At 39.4% G+C, this 23,957-nt stretch overlaps 1 protein-coding gene across 1 annotated transcript in view; it reads left to right on the top strand.

Moving 5' to 3' along the window:
- The window catches only part of LOC130034010 (cytosolic beta-glucosidase), a 117,913-nt gene that overhangs the window by 31,646 nt on the left and 62,310 nt on the right, over positions 1-23,957 (top strand). The window contains exons 2-4 of the mRNA XM_056125611.1: positions 2,212-2,439; positions 17,581-18,377; positions 19,107-19,230. Coding sequence (XP_055981586.1) covers positions 2,212-2,439; positions 17,581-18,377; positions 19,107-19,230 — 1,149 coding nt within the window. The remainder of the gene's footprint in view (positions 1-2,211; positions 2,440-17,580; positions 18,378-19,106; positions 19,231-23,957) is intronic.

Here is a 23,957-nt window from a genome sequence, read left to right as displayed (position 1 = left end):
TAAAGTAAAAATATGTATGTACAAAGATGTACCAAAATTTTCCTTATTAATCAGAGACAAGAATTAGTATAATTTGATTTTAATTGATTGATTAATTAATTTATTGGATCACCATGAGCACAGTCACAAATGGGATAATTTCAAATTAGGCTAATAGTTTACAAATGTCAGAATATTTCCTCAATTTAAAAAAGTATAAAAGCTTCCAGTTAATAGCTGTTGACTCTCTCCATGTCAATAAAACACACATACTTTGGGGTTGGTCTGGTGACTATGTAAAATTCTGTTAGAACTGTGCACATAAAAGGGACTTTAGGGGGCTAGAGGAATAGTGCAGCAGTAAGACACTTAACTTTTTTCTTACCTAGCAAGGTTCAATCCCTGGCACCATATATGGTGCCTTAAGTATTGCCAGGAGTTTACCCTTAGCACGGAGCCAGGAGTAAGCCCTGAGTACCTTCAAATCAACCAACCAAACAGACAACTTAATGGGATTTTGGACAATATAATTACCAGCCTCACATGCATCTTTTACAGAATTAAAGGAATGAAACATAAGAAATATAGTAGAAGCCTCTTATACGCTTTTCATGTTCCTTCACTCCCCAAAGACAACTACTAACCCTACAGATCATTCCTGACTTCGATTTCTATATGTTTGCCATATATATACACATATATACATTCAAAAAATACATGTATACATTGTTTCACATATTTTAAAATTTAAAACATATTTTTAATATTCTACAATGTAATTTTAACTGTAAAGACAGGATTAATAATGTTTATATATTTAAAATAAATAGGCTAAATATATTAGAAAGATTTAGATTTATAGAAAAACTGAGCAGAAAGAACTGCATCTCATCCCTCCAGTTTCCCCTACAATGGACATCTTGCACTACTATGAGATGTTTGTTAGAACTTATTGATGTATTACTATTAAAGAAAATTCATTGTTGATGAGCGTTGACAATTTTATAAAGCAAACCAGCCATTATAGTACCATTCAGAACAGTCTCACTGCTTTAATGCTCCACGTACTGCAAATGCTCTGCTCATTCACACCTGTCTCTATTCTGAATCTTGTAGTTTATTGCCACTTGACCTTATAGTTTTGAAGGGACTGCTCTAGTAGCAGGGTTATAAAAACTAGGTTAAATAAGCTGAGTGGTTTTTAGCAGATATTTACCTAGATTTTTTATTTTCTTAGAACACACACGCAAGCAGTTTTTCCCCTTGTAGTTCTGGAGGCTGGAAGCCAAGATCAGAGCACTAGGAAGGCCAGCGTGCCCTTGTTCATATCATAGATTTCTTTGCGCTCACACAGAAAAAGACACTAGCGAACCTTTTAAGATTTCTCTCCTAAGGGTATCGATGTGTTTTTGATGGGTCTGCTTTCATGACCTGAGCCCCTCCCAAAGGGTCTCATCTAATACCATCTCCTTGCACATTAGGATTCCAACGTGGAATCTGAGGAGATGCAAACATTCAAATCAGAGCAGAGGGTTACTTATACTCTGATTTTTCCATTTTGACTGCAAGTAGAGTTCATCTCTATGGATACACCTCACATTAATGATCTGGTCTACTGTTGGGTAGTTGGAAGAATGAGGGTTTCTTCTAGGATTTTACTTTTGCAGTATATGTGATAAATATGTATATATATATACACATATGTAAAACACCTATTGAATAAGTGCGGGTATGAACGAATGAATGTAGGACATTCATATTAAAAATGGCAGGATATACTGGACCATGTTGGTCTTTGTGATATAACAGGAGAATCTTATTCAAGTGGAGAAGGTAAAGATAAGGTCTAAGAGTCAGTCATGACATCAGGGAGAGAGGGTGTTGGGGATGGCTAAGAGGAATGTTCACAGGGCAATGTTTTCAACGATGCCGTACATAGACTGGGCCCTGCCTCTGTTTACCAGCCGGGAGAGATTCAGATAATGAACCATGAAAGTCTGCTCTGCCGCAGCACTCAGCAATAATTTTTCATTTGCCACCAGTCGGCTTCAGGGATCAAGGAGAGCTAAACATATAACCTGCTCATGCATGTTATTTTAAAGGCATATTTTAAAGTTATAAAAATGGTACATTGAGTTAATGGGGTATGTTCTTTTGGCGGCAAATATTTACATTCTACTTATGCTTCTCCATGTCGAGAGTGTAACCATGTCATTTTCTTCTTTTTCTCAGGAGGCTGGGATGCAGATGGAAAAGGCCCTAGTGTCTGGGATACATTCACCCATCAGGGAGGAGAGAGAGTGTTCAAGAACCAGACTGGCGATGTAGCTTGTGGCAGCTATACTCTGTGGGAGGAAGATTTGAAATGTATCAAACAGCTTGGATTGACTCATTACCGCTTCTCTCTTTCCTGGTCACGTCTGTTACCTGATGGGACGACAGGTTTCATCAACCAGAAAGGCAAGTGTTTCTTAAAAATAGAAGGTTGCAGCTTTAATTCAAGGTTATTGCTGCAGTCTGGCATAATTAATCCAGTATGCTATTCTGCAGTGTAGCTTTGAAATGGTAACTTTTTAGAGTGATTATAGGGTAATATTTTGAGATGGGTATGCATTACTTTTCCTCGATGATGATGATATAGATATGTATATATATACATGCATGTATATGTGTGTATATATATATATATATATATATATATATACGCACACACGTATATTTTCCTCTTAATTGGAAAGCTATGCTGGACAAGGAGAGGAGGTAATAGAGTAACAGGAAGGGGATTGGAGTAACTGTTTCTAAAAGTAAGCTGTTACTTGAGAGTGAAACTGACAGTGTAGCACTGTAGTAGCACCTTCTTCCAGTTGTTCATCAATTTGCTGCAAATTGATGAACAACGGGAAGCCAGTGCTACTACAGTAAAGTATCCGTTGTGAGACTTGTTGTTACTGTTTTCGAAAAATTGATGCCAAGTGGAGCTGCCTTGGGGCCAGGATATGCTCAGGTAGCTTGCCTGACTCTCCAAGACGGACAGAGAAATCGAACCAGGGTAGGCCGCATGCAAGGTGAACGCCCTACCAGCTGTGCTATGTGTTCAACTATTTGCTGTTGAGTTGTACTGTGATGAGTAATGAAGAGGCCTGTGAAACTTGAGGGGATTCTGAACATTTCCATTGGACCCGAGTTCCTGGAGCTCATTAATTTGTAGCAAGGTCTCTGATTTGGAACTAGCTATAACCATCACCTATTATTTTTTAATTTTTTTAATGAATCACCATGAGGTATAGTTACAGACTTACAAACTTCCATGCTTACGTTTCAGTCATACAATGATTGAGTACCCATTCTTCCACCAGTGTCCATTCTCTACCACTAATATTCCCAGTATCCCTCCCACCACCCCCACTTCATACCCCCAACCCCACCCCACCCCTACTCTGTGGCGGGGCATTCCCTTTTACTCTCTCTCTCCTTTTAGGTATTGTGGTTTGCAATATAGGTATTAAGTGGTCATCATGTTCTGTTTATAGTCTACTTTCAGCACACAACTCCCGTCCTGAGCGGGCCTTCCAAGCACCCTGTACCTCATGGTCCCTTCTCTATCTGAGCTGTCCTTTCCCCCAGGATGACCATCACTTATTATTGACATAAGCATTGCTTGGTGCCTCAGTTTCCCCTCAAATAGAAAGGCTACTATAATATTTCCTTCTTCAGAGAGTTGTAGGAGATTAGATGAAATAACCTTTGCAAAGTGCTTTACAAATTGGCTGATTTGTCATAAAAACATTCAATAAATGCTAGCTAGCCTTATTATTATGCATTGCAATTAAAAAGGACTGCTGCCCCATTTGAATGCCTGCATTTATGAGGCATTTTACAGACATTTTTTTTCTAACCCCCACAATCATTGAGGAAGGTATAATTATCACATTTTGCAGACATGCTTATTCAAACCCAGATGTTTGGTAGATGGAAGGTGTGGAATTTAAACCTGAGACCTGGCTGGCCCCTCCACACACAAGGTTACATGGGTCCTAAGTCCTATTTTCATAAACATAGTTGTGCTCACTCATGGCCTGCAGTGGCATCTCTTCTCCAGGGCACTGGGCAAGCATGGGAAGGACCAGTAAAACTTGTAAAAAGTACTGTTCTTTACAGGAAACATGACCCCAGTGTTACAATTCAGTGAAGTCTTTACAAAGAAGTTTGTTGCTATTGTGTCTTGGAAAAGACTTCACACACACTCATAGGTGAGGCAAGTGAAGTAACGAAGGTACAATGTTGAAGGAGCCAGGAAGATCCCATTTGCAAGATGAGCACTGATGCAAACCCAACAGCATCTACTCCATACTTTGGGTTTCCAGAGTCCTCATCAATTCTAAGGAATTCTTTTGAGTTGTTTGCCTGTTTGCTCACACAGGAGGAGCAGGAGGGGGGTGGTAAATCTTATTTATTTATTGAATCACTATGAGTCACAAAGGTACAAAGTAATTCATGGTTGAGTTCCGGGGACAATGTTCTGACATCAATCCATTCGTGTCCACTTCCCTCTGTCGGTGTTGTTCCTCTTCCTTCTGCTCTCAGCAGACTCTTTTATCTTTTTACTTTTCTTTTTTTCTTTTAGGCACTGTGGTTCACCAGAGTGTTGCTGATAGGGTATGATGCATATCACTTTACCTCCTTTTAGCACCTAGTCTTCCTTCCAAGTGTCCACTTCCACCACCATTAACCTGGTGTTCCCTTCCTTGAGCCACCTCCTCACGCTCCTTTCTCCCCAGTGGCAAGCTTCCTACTGAAGATTAGTTCTCAGGCTCTTTTGCCTTTAGCTATCTGTTATTCATCATGGCCATACTCATTTCATGTAAAGGGGGATAATCTCCAGATGGTAAAATGGAACTGCAACTCACAGTGGCTTCCAAATAGTGTCTCACTAATAGGGACAATGCAGACTTAATAGGTCCCAATTGCTGCTGATAAATTCTTCAACAAACAAACAAGTGAGCTAATGTTGGTTTACATATCTAACACTTATGTGGTACAATTTCATGTCTCTTAAAATTGGTACAGGGGCCAGAGCCATAGTACCACAGATAGAACATTTGCCTTGCACGTGGCTGACCCAGATTCAATCCCTAGCATCCATATGGTCCCCCGAGCACCACCAGGAAGAATTCCTGAGTGCAGAGTCAGGAGTTACCCCCGAGCACTGCTAGGGGTAAGCCAAAAAAGTGAAAAAACAAAACAAAAACAAAACAGGTAAACAACTCAAAAGAATTCCCTAGAATTGATGAGGACTCTGGAAACCCAAAGTATGGAGTAGATGCTGTTGGGTTTGTATCAGTGCTCATCTTGCAAATGGGATCTTTCTGGTTCTTTCAATATTGTACCTTAGTTACTTCACTTTATGCGTGTGTGTGGTCTTTTCCAAGACACAATAGCAACAAACTTCTTTGTAATACCATATCTACCCTTACTTATATTCCTTCATTTAACACCACTGGGTACTCTCCTGATTAAAATCCTCTCTGCTTTTGGCAGCCTCAGTATTGATCAGGGTCCAAGGGTTTATTTTTCTTCACGTAATCACACTTAACTTCCCGTTAGTCGTCGATTTGCTCGAGCTGGCACCAGTAACGTCTCCATTTGTCCCTGTCGCGTGCTAGTGTAGCCCAATGGCATCTGTTCGCTCCGGGAACATGAAGGGCCTCAAACCGATCGTTCATGATCTTCACGAAGAAGTCTGACCATCTGGTAGGTGGGCGGCCACGCGGTCTTTTGACATCCCGTGGAATCCAATCAGTAACAGCTCTAGTCCAACGGTCGTCTTTAAATCTCATTACGTGACCAGCCCATCTGATTTTCGACACCTTGGCAAATGAGACAGCGTCCCTGATCCTTGATCGTCGACGGATGTCAGAACTCCGGATTCGTTCTCTCATTTGAGTGAAACGTGATATTCCAAGCATAGCTCTTTCTATTCTTCTTTGGGAGACCTGAATGGCGTTCTCATCTTGTTTGCGTAGGGCCCAGGTCTCTGAGGCATATGTTAATGCAGGAAGAACAGTGGAATCAAAGAGATGTGCCCGGAGCCGGAGGTTCTTCGTCTTCTTAGCTATTTCTTCGACGTTCTTGAAGGCGTTCCAAGCCGCTCTCTTCCTCCTGCGCAGCTCGGGTGCCAGGTCATTTGTCATGTTGACCTCTCGACCTAGGTAGACATAGCTGTTGCATTCGGAGATGGTCGTTCCATTGAGAGCGAATGGGGCGTCAGGAACAAGGCTGTTTCTCATAAACATTGTCTTCGTAAGATTCAGCTGTAGTCCTACCTTTCCACACTCACGGTCAAAGTCGGCCAGCATTTGTGCCGCTTGGTTGATGTTTGGTGTTATTAAAACAATGTCATCAGCAAAGCGGAGGTGGTGTAATTGCCGACCATCTATCTTCACTCCCATTCCTTCCCATTCCAGTCGTCGCATGATGTTCTCGAGGGTGGCACTGAAGAGTTTCGGTGAAATGGTATCACCCTGCCGCACCCCTCTCTTGACATCAACGATCACTTCTTTGTAGAATGGTGAGATCCTGGTAGTGAATCCGCAATAGAGCTCACAGAGGATCCTGATGTATTGGGCTTGAATGCCCTGATTGGCTAGGGCTTCAATGACCGCTTCCGTCTCAACAGAATCAAAGGCCTTCTTTAAATCAATGAACGTTAAGCAGAGCGGCATCTTGAACTCCCGAGAAACCTCAATGAGCTTGGTTATTGTGTGGATATGGTCGATGGTGCTGAATCCTTTGCGGAACCCTGCTTGCTCGCATGGTTGTCCTTCATCTAATGTTCTGCCAATCCTATTCAGGATGACTCGAGTGAACAACTTGTAGATGACAGACAATAGGCAGATCGGGCGATAGTTGCCAATGTCATGGATGTCTCCCTTCTTGAACAGTAGTACGATCCTGCTGGTTTTTCATTGGGACGGAACCTTGCATTCAGACAGGTAGCGAGTGAAGAGCCGAGCCAGTGTATTGATGAGTACTGACGGCAGGTTCTTCAGGTGTTCAGGTCTGACCTTGTCTGGGCCGGGTGCTGTTTGTTTCTTTACCAACGAAATGGCGTGTCGGATTTCGGAGGGGAGAACGTTGGGAACAACATACCCATCCTGTGGAATTTGGTATGTTGGCAAGTGGACATGGCTATCGAAGAGATTTGAGTAGAAGTCATGGATAATCTTCTCCATTGCCGTTCTGGAGGATGTGATGGATCCATCAGGACGTCGGAGGGCAGTCATCTTGCTCTTATAGTTGGCGAAGGACAGGCGGGCCTTACGAATACTTTTCCCGGCTTCTGCCGCATCTACCAGTGCTTCTGCTCTTCTCTCTTTGAGGTCTTCCTTGATCGCATCTCTGCACTGCTTTGCAAGCTCGGACGTTAGCTTGCGGTTGCCTGAGGCATGCGCCAAACCACGCTGGCGAATTAGCTCAAGAGTTTTCGAAGATAGGCGACTTTTTGTGGCTATCTCTCTCTTGGCGTTCCTCGCACATTCATGGAGGTGCTGAACCAGTCGATCATATTCCTCGTCAATGTTGTCAACAATGGCATCTTCCCATGTTGCCGCAATAGTACCAAAGAGTTCCCAGTTGGTGGTCATTCTGGGAGTTCTCTTTTTGAACTTTGCAGCCCTTTCTCCCCGCTCTGTGAAGTAGAATTTTGCACGAAGGAGACGGTGGTCCGATCCCGTTCGAAATTTTGGGACAACAGCAACATCAGTCAGGCAAAACCGTCGATTGAATATGATGTGGTCTATTTCGTTGTGGAATCGTCTATTTCCTTTTTTAGCTTTTCTGTATCCCACACAAATGAGACAATCCTGTATGCATTTTTTTTATTCTTTGGATAGATAACTAGGAGTTGAACTGCTGGATCATATGGCATTCTTTTTATATCTTATTTTGTATTTTCTAGCTTTTTGGGTAGCACCTATCAATGCTCAGAGGTTACTCCTGGTTCAGTACTCAGGAATGTTCCTGAATGCTGGGAGGAACATATGGACTGCTGGGGATTGAACCCGGGTCAGCCACATGCAAGGCAAATATCCTACCCACTGTACTATCACTCTGGTCCCTATTTGGCAGTCTTTTAAACTTTTCCAATTTTTCCCAGCAGAGCTGAACTAATTTATATCCCCACTAGTACAAGATGAGGGCTCCTTTAACACCCTTGCCAGTGCTGATACTTTCTTCACATTGCCAGTCAGCCTTGCTTTTTTATGTTCAACATGAAGGAATTTGTTGTTCAGTTTAAACATTAACTCACATCATCTTCTACAGACACTAGCACTCAGTTGTCAGGTCTAGAATGCTCGGCTGAGAAGCACACAGAGTCATACAAGTACAGTACGGGTGGGCCTAAGAACCACAGGGAGGCCAGAATTACCCTTCAGATAGAAAATAAATTGAACTCAGACCCTTTCAAATCCAGCCTCAGTACTTCTGCTTCTCTCTGACATCACCACATCCCCCAAGGTCTACAAACTAAAAGTAATCTTTGGATCCTTTCTGTTTTTCTCTTCCTACCTTTAATTGGTTGCCAAATATGATTTGTTCTACTTTGGTCTTTTCAGCTTTTCTCTGCCCAGCCATCGTTTCTGTTTCTGCCCTAGTTTGGGCGTTTCTCATTACCATCAAGGATGAAGGGTACAATCTTGGCAGTTTCACCTGCTCTCACCATTTCTCTGTCCATTTATTCTTTGATGAAAATGCCATCACAGCAATTTCTCAAAAGATCTGTCATGTTGACTAACACATTGTATCTCTTGCTCCAAAAAAAGACAATAATTTAATGGTCATATCCAAGTATACTCTAAACTCATTCATGTTATAGTGGGTTTTATTTGATAGTGTCTTAATTAATTTATAAGACTGAGATCTCTCTGTGCATATGAGCCAAGCAATTTATTCCTATCATTCCCTGAGGATATAACATACTAATTTCTAAATAAACTGTATGTAGTTCACGTTTGTAGGAATTTTCTTTTTTTTAACTTATTATTTATTTGTTTATTTATTTTGCTGTTGGGGTCACACCCAGCAATGCTCAGGGGTTGCTCCTGGCTCTGCACTCAGAAATTACTCCTGAGGTGCCTGGAGGATCAAACGGGATGCTGGGGATTGAACCCGGGTCGGCCACATACAAGACAAATGCCCTACACACTGTTCTATTGCTCCAGTCCATGTAGGAATTTTCTAAAGTTTTTTTCCTGTCTGGAATGGACTGTCCTTAATATTCACCTACTCCAGCTAGATATCTGTGTTTCAGTTTAATTCTAGCAGAAATTTTCACCTTCTTTAAAGCTTTTTTGTACTGCAGGACAGAAGGAAGAAAGTTATCTTATCCCATAACACTGTGTCAATCTCATAGGGCACTTCTCACATTAGGCAGTCTTCGTGTTATTACATTCTCTGTTAGACTGTGAGTCCCTTGAGTTTGATTTAATTCAACAAAGATGTATTAAGAATCCATTGTGTGGATTGTGGATTGAACCCTGCCTCTACATTTTCTGACATTGTAATAGGCATGTGTAATTCTGCCCTGCTCACTCTTTCACCAAGTTCACCCACCATTTTCTACGAAGAAATTTGGTAAGCATATACTGAATTAAACCAAATTAAATAAAAAACAATGCTGAAAGTCACTCTAAATGTAGTAATGACTTCTTATTGAGGAAGGAGGATGTGTACTTTCCACAAAGTCGTGCCTGTTTTTTGTGGATTCAGTGCTTTGAGGGTGGGTAGAAGTTGGACAAAATGATAAATTTAGTTAGGATTGAGTTCAACCTAGGATTGTGTGACATGAAAAACCTGATCTCTAGTCTTTGTTTTTGGGACACATTAGGCAGTGCTCAGGGCTCACCCGTGATGGGCCTTAGGGTACCATTTGTGGCCAGGGATTGACCCTGACTTATCTTGACTGTGTGCAAGGTAAGCACCCTACTTGCTGTACTATTGCTCTGGTCTCTGGTTTCTAGTCTTGGGTCAGTTCTAACCTCACTAAACTGCTTGTACTCTTCCAAAAAACTCCCTGCTGATGATAATGAAGCAGTGGCTCCAACTCTTTCTCGTGTTCTAGTTAACGATTCTAGGCACTGAGAGTTTTAACTGAAGTTACATTCAATGATAAGCATCAGAAAATTTAACAAACAAGCCCACCAACATATAGTATGGAACCACAACATTTTCTCTGATTTCTAAAATCTGAAAGGTTCTGAATACTAACCCAACAGCACCCATGTTTACTTATTTATTTATTTAATGAAAGCACCATGATTTGCACAGCTAGTCACAGTTGAATTTTTGACATACTGTGTTCCAGCATCAATCCTACCACTAGCATCAGGATCCCTCGAACAGGGTTCCAGGTTACTCCTCCTGCCCGCACCTGCCCTCCTCTGCAGTTTGTGACCTTGACATACACATTGGTTGTTAAAGTGTGTTTCCATTGTTTTCTTTGCTATTGACTCTGTGGTTTGGATATTTAGCTGTAGCACTCCCCTATACCACTGATGTACCCAGATCCCCCTGATCCCTGCACTGTTGCTTCCCATGTCTCTTCTTCCTCCCTTAATTTCTTTTTCTCTGTATCTGCTCCTCCCTATACTAGGTATCTCTCCTTTAAAACATTGTGTTTCCTCATCCAGTTATTTTATATACGACAGGCAAGTGAGGTCATCTTGTGTTTGTCCTTTTTCTGACATACTTCACCTTACATGCTATCTTCTAGACCCAACCAAATTGCATGATTCCATCATTCTTTTCATGATTACATAGACTATATGGATTCCTTTAATCATTCCTTTTATCATTTCACAGAGTATATAGACCACACCTTCATGGCCCACAGATACCGTTGGGTACTTACATTGATTCCATATTTTAGCTACTTTACTTAGTACTGCAATGAATAATGCTGTGTGTCCTTCTGAATGACTGGGAGAAGATGTCCAGAAGTAGAATTGTTGTATAGCAGCTTAATTCTTAGTTTACTGAGAAATCTCCATATTGTTTACCATAAAGCAACACACATTTAAAAAACAAGTCTAGTTCTGAAACTAATTTGGCAGCATAATTTGACCCACATCGATGTGAACATTTGTTATTGTTTCAGTGTTTTATCCTTGATGTGAACATTTATATTGTATTTTACTCTAGAAATATGGAGGGTGTTGACCTGGACCCACTGGGAGTGTTAATTTCAAATATGTAATTTGCTTCAAGTTTCTTTTCTAGAATTCAAGAATTCTTAACACAGTTGTTCTCAGGATTTTCTGATAAAGGGTAACATGTCTGATCATTCTGTTAACATATAAAACTATTTAAAACTGACTTACAGAAGTTCATGGAGGTACACTGTAGACCAGCGGTCTAAGATTGAGGCAGAGTAAAACTGGAGGGTGGAAGTATGAAAGACTCTTGGACATCTGAAAAATGGGGGCGCCACTTGTACTCTCTCCCATGGTTATGATATCTACTGAGCTCATGGGGCTTGGTTCCAGCTTTTTAAACAATCTGTAACTGGTTAATATTACAGGATTTTCCATGCATATGAGGGCACAGGAGGTGTTTCTAGTAGGCTGAATTTCAATAAGCAGCTGCTCACTCTTGTGCAGTGATCTGTTGAAGCAATTGGAACTGCTTTAACTCAGAAAGACCATCATTTATTTCCTCTGTTAAACAATTTCTCAAAAAGCATGTAAAGAATTAGAAAAACCTCATCACTATCCTTCCTGAGAAACCCTCTATTTACGTATGTCTTTAACTAACTATGGTAAAGCTTGATTAGAGGGCAGTTGGACACTTTAAAAAAAATCCCTTTTCCAAACTCGAGGAATATCTTACAAAATGGAAATGTTCTAGAGCCTTTGTCTTTCATATGTCAAGATTTAAAAGATTTAACAATAAGAGATTGAGTTGGCAACTGAAATGTAGTTGTCTCTTCCTCCACTGCTCAAGACATTTTCATTTCCGTCACAAATGTAAGTTTATGGTGTTGATGAGGACACCCAGTACTGGAAAGGAATGGAAAAAAAGGATGTTCATATAGAATTTCTCACTCACTTTTACATTTAAAATATGAGCACACTTAACAGGAATAGTATTTCTATAAATTTACTGCAACAATCTTCATTAATCTCTTATTCCCCTGGGCAATGTAGTAGGCTGAATAATGGGCTCCCAAATATGTCCTTGTCCTTATTACTACTTATATTAATGTATTATCTTTAATGTTAAAAGGAACTTTACAGATATTTTAGGATCATGAGATAGCAACTGGATTACCAAGGAGGTCTCAATGTAATCATATGCATCTTTAGAAGAGTGAGGCATGAGGCTCGGAGCCAGAAAGAAAATATATAAAGACTAAAGCCTAGGACAGAAAGTAGAGATAATGCACTGTTGCTGGATTTGGATATGGGAAAAGGGATCACAGGCCAAATATGTAGACCGATTCTGGAATCTGCAATTCTGCAATTCAGGGGATGGTTTCTCCAGTTTCTGGAATGTGGTCCTGCTGATACTGTACCTTGATTTTAACTCAGAGAGGACTATTTGGACATCTGATGCCCCAAAATAGCAAAAATACCTTCATGTTGTTTAAGTCCACTATATTGGTGACAAATTGTTTTAGAAACCATAAGGAACTATTATAAGGATTGTTCCAAGAGCATCTAAGACAATGAAAAAAGTGGTAAAGAATTAATCTACAGTTATGATGTGTCTTACACATGGTGGGCCCTGAGCCAAAATTAATTCTCTGGTTAAAACATTTATAGTTTAAGTGGCATAGTAGCATTTTTTTGTACTCAGGTATCACTTTTGCAAGCTTCAGCCACATCTTCTTCTAAAGGAATCTCCCCATTTCTTCATTCTTTATAATTTAGCTCTGTTACTGGCCACAACTTGTTGAATGAAAAAAAAATTCTTCCCTTATGACATCTGATGTGGACAACCTTGTTGGAAAAGATGTTCTTGCACAATTATCTTCTTTTGCAGGGATGTTTGGAATTGAGAGCTGAGAGACAAATAAGTTCATAATCACCAGAAGGACTGTCACTGGCAGATGGGATAGCATTTTGAGACCATGGAAAATAAGATGCATAAAAAAAATTAGTCACTCAAGAAGAGGAATAGGGTATAGTGGGAAAAGTTGGAATGGGTGAGGCTGTACTTGAGAAGCATAGATATTTTCAGCTTCTAGCTTCAATTTCCCAGAATTCCAGTTGCATGTATTTCCTGTCGTGTAGTATCTGATAGTTTCTTTTCATTGTTTCCAATCATTTCCACTGCATTTCACACTAACAAGTCATCTGTCCATAATACCACTGCTTTGCTTGGATTAATATGAGTGTTTTTTTCTATACATGTGAATGGCCCCTCACCCAAAAATGCTTCATATTTTTGTAGATAAAATTAGTATAAATGGATATAATTCAAACAGATAAGAAGATGGGGCAAATTGATAATACACCTGGTATGACACTGTCTTGCTCATGGCCAACTGGGTTCCATCCCTGGGCATCCCTGTGGCCCCCCTGAGCATCATTAGGAGGAATTCTTAGGTGCAGAGCCAGGAATAACCCCTGAGCATCATTGAGTGTTGCCCCCAAACAAAAACAAATGGAGAAGGGGAGAGTAATCATAAAAGAAGGATTTGCACATTTAATATTGAAAATAATCATTCCCATGATAAATATTGTAAATATTCAGAAGCAGAACAGGGCCCAGATGGGCCTGCTTCAGAGTTTTAATATTTCTAATTGATAATACATGATTGTGGGAGAAAGAATGTATTTACTGAGAGAATTACCTATCAGTGAATTATTTCAGTTGCAGAAAACAAAGAACAATTTAATAGTGGGCTGGAGCGATAGCAGAGCGGGTAGGGCGTCTGCCTTGCACGCAGCCAACATGGCCGACCCGAGTTCGATTCCTCCGCCCCTCTCGGAGAGCCCGGCAAGCTACCGAGAGTATCTCACCCGCACGGCAGAGCCTGGCAAGTTCCCCGTGACGTATTCGATATGCCAGACACAGTAACAATAAAGTCTCCAATGGACATTACTGGGCCCGCTCAAGCAAATCGATGATCAATGGGAGGGCCTTTACTTTACTTTTATCATTTGATACCTGCAACTCTCATGGGGTGATATTATTACTTTTTTCTCTTTTACAGGTAAGAAAATGGGTGTAGTAAGGTCAAGTGATTTTTTTTCCATGGTGCTATAACTGAACTGCCCAACTCTGGAGCTCTTCTCAAGAAATCTGCAATTCTCTGCATCATGGGAAATTTTTTTGGAGTAACACTATAGCACTATTCTCCTGTTGTTCATTGATTTGCTCGAGCAGGCACCAGCAATATCTCCATTGTGAGACTTGTTGTTACTGTTTTTGGCATATCGAATACGTCAGGAGTAGCTTGTCAGGCTCTGCTGTGCGGGTAGGATACTCTTGGTAGCTTGCCAGACTCTCCGAGAGGGGCAGAGGAATTGAACCTGGGTTGGCTGCGAGTAAGGCAAATGCACTACCCGCTGTGCTATTGCTCCAACCCTTCTTGGAGTACGTAGAAAGAAAAAACAAAACAAAGCACTGCACAAACCAGAAGTAAAGTGCTCACTTCTGAGCTGTTACATATAAGTTATGCAATAGCTTTGATGTACCATCATGCTGGGCACAAAAACTTTTAACTTAAAATATTTTTATCTTCATTTCAATGGAAAATTATCTTGTTTTTTGAATACAGTGATTGCCATCATTAATGGTAGTATCATGTCTAGTAATGCTCATATGAGGTAAATCACTGATTCCTTCTATTTTTCTTCAAGGATCTGATAGTAAGAATCAGCTTCATAGTAGGTTGATTGTTCTGGCTATTAAAACAAAATTGTCTGGAAGATGAGTGCTGAAGATGGATAAAGGACCAAACATGATGGCCTCTCAGTATCTGTATTGCAAACCATAATACCCCAAGGCAAAGAGGGAGAGAGGGAGACAGAGAGAGAGAGAGAAGGAGAGAGTGAGAGAGGGAGAGAGAGAGAGGGAGAGAGAGAGACGGAGAGAGAGAGAAAACTGCCTGCCTTGAGAGCAGCGGTGGCAGAAGGAATATGGGGGATATTATTGGTGGTGGGAAATGTACACTGGAGAAGGGATGGGTGTTGAAATGTTGTATGACTGAAATCCGATCATGAAATTTTTATAACCATATCTCACAGTGATTCAATAGTAATAATAATAAATGAATTACACTGTAGCACTGTAGCACTGTCATCTGTTGTTCATTGATTTGCTTGAGCGGGCACCAGTAATGTCTCCATTGTGAGATTTGTTGTTACTGTTTTTGGCATATTGAATATGCCACAGAGAGCTTGCCAGGCTCTGCCGTGTGGGCAGGATACTCTCGGTATCTTGCTGGGCCCTAAGAGTGATGGAGGAATTGAACCCGGGTCTGCCGCATGCAAGGCAAATGCCCTACCCACTTTGCTATCGCTGCAGCCCAATAAATGAATTAAAGTATAAAAAAATAAAATTGCTGTGCTTCTTCTTGTGAAATGTTAGCAAGCCTGGTAACAGATGCTTTAGCAAGAAGGGTTCAGATTTCATACTGTGACAGAAAAAGGGTTGTAACTTTTAGTTTGGCACTGACTTTTCCTGAAGCTTTTCCTTCCTTCCTTCCTTCCTTCCTTCCTTCCTTCCTTCCTTCCTTCCTTCCTTCCTTTCTTTCTTTCTTTTTTTTCCTTTTTGGGTCACACCGGCGATGCACAGGGCTTACTCCTGGCTCATGCACTCAGGAATTACTCCTGGTGGTGCTCTGGAAACCATATGGGATACTGGGAATCAAACTCGGGTCAGACGAATGCAAGGCAAACGCCCTACCCACTGTGCTATAGCTCCAGCCCCCTCCTGAAGCTTTTTTTACATGCTTCTCAAGACAAAGAATACCACACCATGTGTCATCTGACACTCAGATATGAAAACAATATATGAGTGCAGATATTATTTTTATATTTAAAGAAAGGAATTGGCTGTTAAATTCTTAGCTCATTCAGGGTATTCTCACAGATTAGATCAGAATTTCAGAGAATAGCCCTCATCTTAACATTCTTATTATCCCAAGTCCCTGGCTCACTGCCCCTTTCTACTCTTTTCTGCAGCAGATGTCAAGCTCTTGCTCATGTTTAGTGGTCTCTTTCCCAAGATCTAAAAGACTAAGGGGCTTCAAGAAGCACTGAAGCAGTCATCTGGTTCAATCCTTAACCCTTATATTTAATACATATGAGATCCCTTCATTCAGTCTACAAATATTTATGAATAGGGGGCTGGAGACATAGTAAAGTAAATGGGATGCTTGTCGTGCATGTGCCTGGCCTAGGTTCTATCCCTGGCACCCATATGGTCCCCAAAGGCTGCCCAAAGTGATTCCTGAGTACAAATCCAGCTGTAAGCCCTGAGCTCAGCTGGTGTGGCCCCCAAACAAGAAAACAAAGCAAATATTTGTGGAGGACAAGAGAAATAACAAATGCCTTATATCCTGACAGTTCTAAGTTCCTGGCACCACATATGGACCTCTGAGAAACCAACAGGAGCAACCTCTGGGCACAGACCTGGGAATCCCTGAGCACAACTGGGTGTGGTCCAAACCCTCAACACGATTTATTTATGTATTTATTTGTTTACTCCAGCTTTTTTTTTTTACAAAGGCATTCTTTATGGACGTCTCTCATATAGAACTGAAATCAGGCAAATAATTCAAATTTTGGCATATTACACATTTTTGTATATTACAATACCTTTTCAAATTTAGGTATTGACATATCACTATCATACTGAAAATGTACAAAAATCCTGTGAAGCACAGTATAAATTTCATGTTAATTTGATTACAAATAATGGCACAGAAACCTCAACTTCTCAGGTTAACTCCAAACTAATAATGACAATATATGGTAGATATTCAGTATTAACAGGACCTTGTCCAGATCTGAATGACCCACAATGGTTCCCCATTACTACTCAATATTCCAGGTAGCAGAATGGAGAAAGTGGACATTAAGATAAATTAGGGCATAGCTAATATATCACTTTAAATTGACTGAATCACAGCTGATTGGCTGGAGACTCCAGCTTTTTAAGAGGGAGTGTTCGCTACCTCTCTGGTATTGTTCCAGGATTTAGGAGATCTGGAGATGAAGCAGGCAGACTAATCTGCTGTCACTGTACCTATGTTTTAGAAAGTTAAGGGGCACATAAAACATCCAAATATATAAAATAATTTAAGTAAGTGTGACAATAACACAAAGCAATGTCCTAGAGACTTCCTAAAGTGATCCTTTGAGAATAACTTTCTCCCAGGATTGCATTGTTTCGCCACACTCTGTCTCTGATCAGTCAGGTCTCCTCAGACTTCTTCCTGTTGCCCTCTCCAGTCCTCAACTGATTATATGTAGAATGTAGCAGAGCCTTATAAAATGCGAAAGATGTAGGAATTTATCATGATCCCCTTTTTAAAATGGATTGCCAACATCCTAAGCACAACTACTCATTTTTCCCCTCCTCTCCTAGGAGTTGACTATTACAACAAGATCATCGATGATTTGTTGGAAAACGGCATCAAGCCTATAGTGACACTCTTCCACTTTGATTTGCCTCAGGCTTTAGAAGACAAAGGCGGTTGGCTGTCAGAGACAATCATTGAATCCTTTGACAAATATGCCCAGTTTTGTTTCCGTACATTTGGGGATCGAGTCAAGCTGTGGATCACCTTAAATGAGCCTAATATGTTTGCCCTGATGGCATATGATCTTGGCAGGTTTCCTCCTGGTGTGCCTCACCTAGGAACTGGAGGTTATCAGGCAGCTCATAATTTGATTAAAGCCCATGCCCGATCCTGGCACAGCTATGATTCCTTATTTCGAAAAGAGCAGAAGGGTCTGGTATCCCTGTCATTCTTCATTGCCTGGGCGGAACCAGCAGATCCCAACTCAGCATCCGACCAAGAAGCTGCTAAGAGAGTTATGGCTTTCCATCTAGATCTTTTTGCTAAACCCATATTTACCGATGGTGATTATCCTGAAGGGGTCAAGTCCCAGATTGCTGCCATGAGTACGAAGCAAGGCTACGCATCATCCAGGCTTCCAGAATTTACAGAGGAAGAGAAGAAGATGATCAAAGGCACTGGTGATTTCTTTGCTGTGCAATATTATACAACTTGCTTAGCCAGACTCAAGGAGAACAAGAAAGGAGAACTGGGTGCTCTTTATGATGCCGAGGTTGAAATTTCTACAGACCCATCTTGGGTCAATTTGGACTGGGTCTATGTGGTGCCGTGGGGAATACGTAAAATACTGAAGTATGTTAAGGTAAACGAACAATTTGTTTATGTTCATGTACCTCACATATGTGAAGGTGGGAAGAAAGGCATATGTGTGCATGCATGTGAGCCTACAAAAAGGACACCTGTAGGCAGTATTACATGCAGTTGTTGGAACAAAAAATTAGAATTTAAGTGGCTGAGGGTTTGCTAGTTGATAAGGGCTTCAAAATTTGTGATTAAAGTGGTGATTCATTATTCAAGTCAGTCATGGTCTTAGAAGTAGATTGAGTATATTTCTTTTCTTCAGGTTTTGCTATGACTATGATTTTTAAAAAGGCATATCAAGGATCGATATAGCTGGGTTCTTTTGGGGGGTTCTTTGTTTTGCTGGACGACATGTAGGTAGCTGAAATTAAAATTGCAAGTGATTCATTTTTTAGATAGCCTCTAGTGGGGAAAGAATGTAGCTGCTGAACAAGGGGTTAAGGAGCAGTGACAATCAGCAGATGTTGATGGGAGAGAGATATTTCTGTCTTCTTATGATAATAAGAGTCATTTAACTGTCTTCATGGACATTTGCACAGCTTTGCTTTTCCATTGTTAGTCATGAAAGGTCAGTGCATGGAAAATTAAATTAATGGGGTCAGTGCAATTTGATGAAAACCAGTTTGGAGGTTGGAGTTTAGAGATGATAGAGAGGCACCTGATTTTATGAGGAATCTTTTTTTTTTTTGGTATATTTGTTTGAAATTAAACTCGTGCTCTCTTGTTTTAGGAAACCTATAACAACCCTGCAATTTACATCACTGAGAATGGTTTTCCCCACAGTGACCTCACATCTTTGGATGACACTCAGCGCTGGGAATATTTCAGACAGATATTTCAGGAGCTGCTCAAAGGTACCATTTGAAATGATGAAAGATCAATTGTACAAACTTAATATAATTTCCCATGTGCCTATTTTGCGTTCAGTAAAAACCAATGATTTTAAAAGCTGAAATTCATGTAAATCAGTGTAAAGCTATATAATTAAGAGAGGGGAGAAAAAGTATTTAGGAAAGAAGAAGGTGATGATGTTGGCCAAGCTTCAACCTCCTGAAATTTAATCAAGTAAAAAGCTACTGTCTACAGTATTTTGCGACTTCTGGGTGAAGGTGACTTAACTAGAAGGTGAGGTGGCTGCTGGGAGAGAACATTAGTTATTATAAAAAGATTAGCAGTGACCAACTAGAACATGCTGATTTGCATACTTTAATATCATAACTAGCAAAGATAAATTGGCAGACTTTTTTTAAGGAACCAAATTAAGCATTTGTGCAATAAACACTAAAATGGCATGAGTCTTTGATCAATGTAGGTTTCATTTACGCTGCAAATTTGTAGTGCAGTAAGAAACTGTTTTTTTTTTTATATAGAATTTGTATATTGTGTTTCCGGACATTACTATTTTCCCTGTAATTCTTTTCTCAAATGGAACTCTCTTTATATTTGAAAACAAATGTAAAGAAATAATTTTTAACTCATAACGCAGATCTCTAAACTAAGTAGTTTCTTCCTTTTATACTTCTTGGAACACTGCTAGAACACATGAATTTATCTTCCATCTAAAGGTATCAAAGCAACATAGTCCAACAGAAAATGAAATTTTCAGCTGGATTGTTTAATATAAAAGGCACACTTCTCTCTAATAGTTGTGTTTGAAAAACCATGGAATCATTTTTTCTAAAATTAATCCATAAAATATACAAATCAACACAAGGAAATCATGAAAGTGACACAACAGGGTCTTTTTTCCAAAACCAAAACTACATTGACTCAATCCCACGTTCAGTCATGGATTTTTATTAGCAAAAGGGATCAGATTCTTAAAATCCTACCCAAGTGAAACAATTCACTTGTGTAATGCAAAATAGATTTTCTGGGTCTGAAATCAACTTGTCATAGGAATGGTAAATATCTTGTATTTAGAGCTACTCTCTACTTTGTGTAAATGTACCCTATTTATAGTTAATAGATACTTATTACTGGTTTGTCCTGAAAGTATGGTGCACAAATGACTTGTCTACATTTGTTCTGCATAACTTAATACAACTAAATTGGATAATTTAAAAGAAATGGACAGAATCTTAGAACCTTGAAACTTCTCAAGATGAAATCAGGAGAAAACAGAAAACATAAATAGAAAGTTACAGCAAAGAGAATTGAAATAGTAATCAAGTCTACTCCAAACAAAAGTCAGAGACAAGATTTCACAAATGAGTTATACTAAGCCTTTGAAATTAACTTATTGCATACCTTTCTCAAGTTTTTCCTCCCAAAATGAAGAAAAGATTATTCTTTCAAATATGTATTATGATACCAATATTATCCCGATACCAAAAATCATACAGGGAAATAATAATAATGAAAAAAGCAAACAACAGACAAAAATCCTTGAGGAGCAAATGATGCAAAGATCCTTAATAGATTTTAGGGAAATGAATTCAACAATATATTTAAAAAATTATGTTAACGGGAAGAAAAAAAGTAGAAAAAGTGCCTTTCATGAGGCAGTTGTGGTTTGGAAAGGGACCGATGATACTAATGGAGGGAAGTTAATGCTGGTAAAGGGGTTGGTGTTGAAACATTGTACACCTGAAACTCAGCCATGAATAACTTTATAATTAAATAAATTCAAATACAAAATAAATCTATCCCCCAAAAAATAATAAAAAAGGAAAGGAACATGCTTTATGACCAAATGGTATTTATTCTAGGGATGGAAAGATAGCTCCATGTATGCAAACATATCCACAAAATAAAGATAAAAACTATATAATGAAAAAAAGCCACAAAAATTTTTTGTACAAAAGTCAACATCTGTTTATGATAAAAACTCCTAAAATTTGAAAAGGAACATGTTTCAACAGAGTAAACAACATACATGATAAAACCCAAAATGATATTTTAAAAAATGGAAAGTTTTCCTCTAAGATCAGGAACAAGACAAAAATGTCCATTTTTAACCACTACTCTTTAACCTAGTATTGGAATTACTGGTCAAAGCAATGAGACATGAAGAAAAGAGAAGAGATCAAAATTGTAAAATAAGAAATAAATTTATCACTACTTGCTATATATACAGAAAAATCCCAAAGAGTTCACTAAAATTTATTAGAAACAATAAACAAATACAGTAAAGTCGGAGGCTATAAATACTCAAAAATCCGTTGCATTTTTTATGATTCTTATATTATTTCTCTTAAACTCATCCCATAGCTCTCTTGTATGCTGTTCATTTCTTTCCAGGTTATGTTCCACCTTCTGCTGTTTTTCCATTAGGAAAACAGCTCCTTCTCATCTGGAGTTCCTTAATCTTTTGCTCAGCTTCTATTATTCTGCTGTTCAAAGCTTCTGTTGTCTTTTATACATCAACTACCATGTTCTTGATTTTCTGTCATTTCTGACTATAGCAGACTTTCATTTATACTCATATACTTTCTTGTGCCTTTCTGATTGTGCTATGGATTTGTTGAACTCATAGTGTCATAGTGTCATTTGTTGAACTCATAATATCATTAGAGACATTATCTGAGGATTTTCTGGTGTTTATGTCTTTGATTTTGTGTTATGTATTTGTTTTCTCTCATTGAGCTTGGGGGGCTTCTGTGTATTTTCCCTATTGGTTTTCTTGCTGTGCTGGGGGTAAATTTTTGTAATTAACCCTCTGGAAGATTCTGAGGGATTAGACTAGAGAATGCTCTCTGTCATCTCTGCCCATGGTCACAGAATGGCAGGAAGAATAATTGTGTACAGCATGTAATTTTTGAGTATATTTGTCACATGACTGATTATGTGGCTGTGCACTTCAAGAGCTATAATATGAATCGTTAATGTGATGCAGGTCGGTTGTGGAGGCTGTTGGGACCCACCCAGTAGGGATGGGCACTGCCTCCCATTCTGGAATAGGTTCAATGATATTAGCCAGAAGTAGGCATCATATAGGATGGTGAAGCAGGAAGCAGAAGGTCAGGAGAAATCCACTGAATTTTTATAAGCAAACAATAAACTGAAAGAAAAATCCATCACATAATCCTACTTACAATCACTCTAAAAAGACTTAAGCACCTAGGGGGGGTGGGAAAAAAAACTTAACAAAGGAGATAAAAGACATGCATCAAAACAATAGATGACCATTAAAAATAGAAAAAAAAATCCACAAAATGGTGGAAAACTACTCCATGCTTATGGATTGGAAGAATTAATATTATTGGGGCTAGAGAGATGGCAAAGCAGGTAAGTCACGTGCCTTGCTGGATTTGATCCTTGGCACTGCATATGACCCCCTGAGCCCTGCCAAGAATAATCCTGGTGTGCAAAATCAGGAGTAATCTCTGAGTGTAGCGGGGTATGGCCCAACCCTCCAACCCCCCCGCCAAGAGTTGATCTTATTAAAATGGTGTTTTAACTTAAAACATAAAAAAATTGCAATAGCATTCCTAATAAAGATGAAAGAAACATTACTGAGATTTATAGTGGAATCACCAAAGTCCCTGGATAGACAAAGTCATTCTAAGAAAAAAATAAAATAGAGGCAGCATGCTTTGTAACTTAAAACTATAGTACAAAGCTGTAATAATCAAAATAGTGTAGCATCGACATAAATATAGACACCCAGAAAGATAGAATCGAAAGACCAAAAGTAAATGTTTATAAAGATAGAGAATTGATTTACAACAAAAAAACCCACCAAGAGCATAAAATGGAAAAAAAAGAAAAGTCTTAAGTTGCATTGGAAAACTGGACAGTCATATGCAAACAAATAAAATAGGATCACTATCTGAGATGACGCACAAAAGTTAATTCAGAATGGAGACAAGATTATTTTTGTCTAATTGTGTCTAATCTTGAGTGTTAGATTCTAAACCAAAAACTGATCAAAGAAAGCATAGAAAAATACTGCATGCTATTATAATGCTTCAATGATAAATGGGAGGGGGGTTGTTTACAATGATAAGGTAAGCAAAAAGAAGTACATGGGGGCTTGAGAGATAGTGGGTAGGGCACCTGCCTCACTCACGACAAACCTGAGTTCAATTCCTCAGCATCTCATATGATCCCCTAAACACCATCAGGACACAGAGCCAGGAGGTGTCTGAAGACCTGAGGACCACCAGGTATGGCCCCAAATAGAACAAACAAAGTGTAGTGGGGTTATATCAAACTGAAAAGTTCCTGCACAGAAGCAACTATAACACAAAAATAGCTCCTGCTATGAAGGATAAAAAAGTCATATGTCAAATGTCGTTATCAGTTATCAGAAAATGTAAATGAAAGATGCAGAACTGCATCACCTCATTCCAGAAACAAGTGGTGGTGGGATGTGGAGTTAAAGAAATTCTCATATAGTGTTGATGGCAATATTAATGGGTCCAGCCTTTCTATAATAACAATATAAATATTTCTCACAATATTTAAAGTTGAACTATCATATGATCCAATAAGCCCACTCCTAGATATCTATCTAAAGAGTTTAAACATGCTAATCTGAAAAGATATATGCACTTCTATGTTCATTGCAGTTTAAAGTAGCCAAGATATAGTAGCAATCTAAGTACCTATTGAACATAAGTGGATAAAGAAAATA

This window comes from Sorex fumeus, unplaced genomic scaffold, assembly GCF_029834395.1.
Source record: "Sorex fumeus unplaced genomic scaffold, SorFum_2.1 ptg000055l, whole genome shotgun sequence".
NCBI classification, from domain to species: domain Eukaryota; kingdom Metazoa; phylum Chordata; class Mammalia; order Eulipotyphla; family Soricidae; genus Sorex; species Sorex fumeus.
This window is presented reverse-complemented; position numbering and strand designations above follow the sequence as displayed.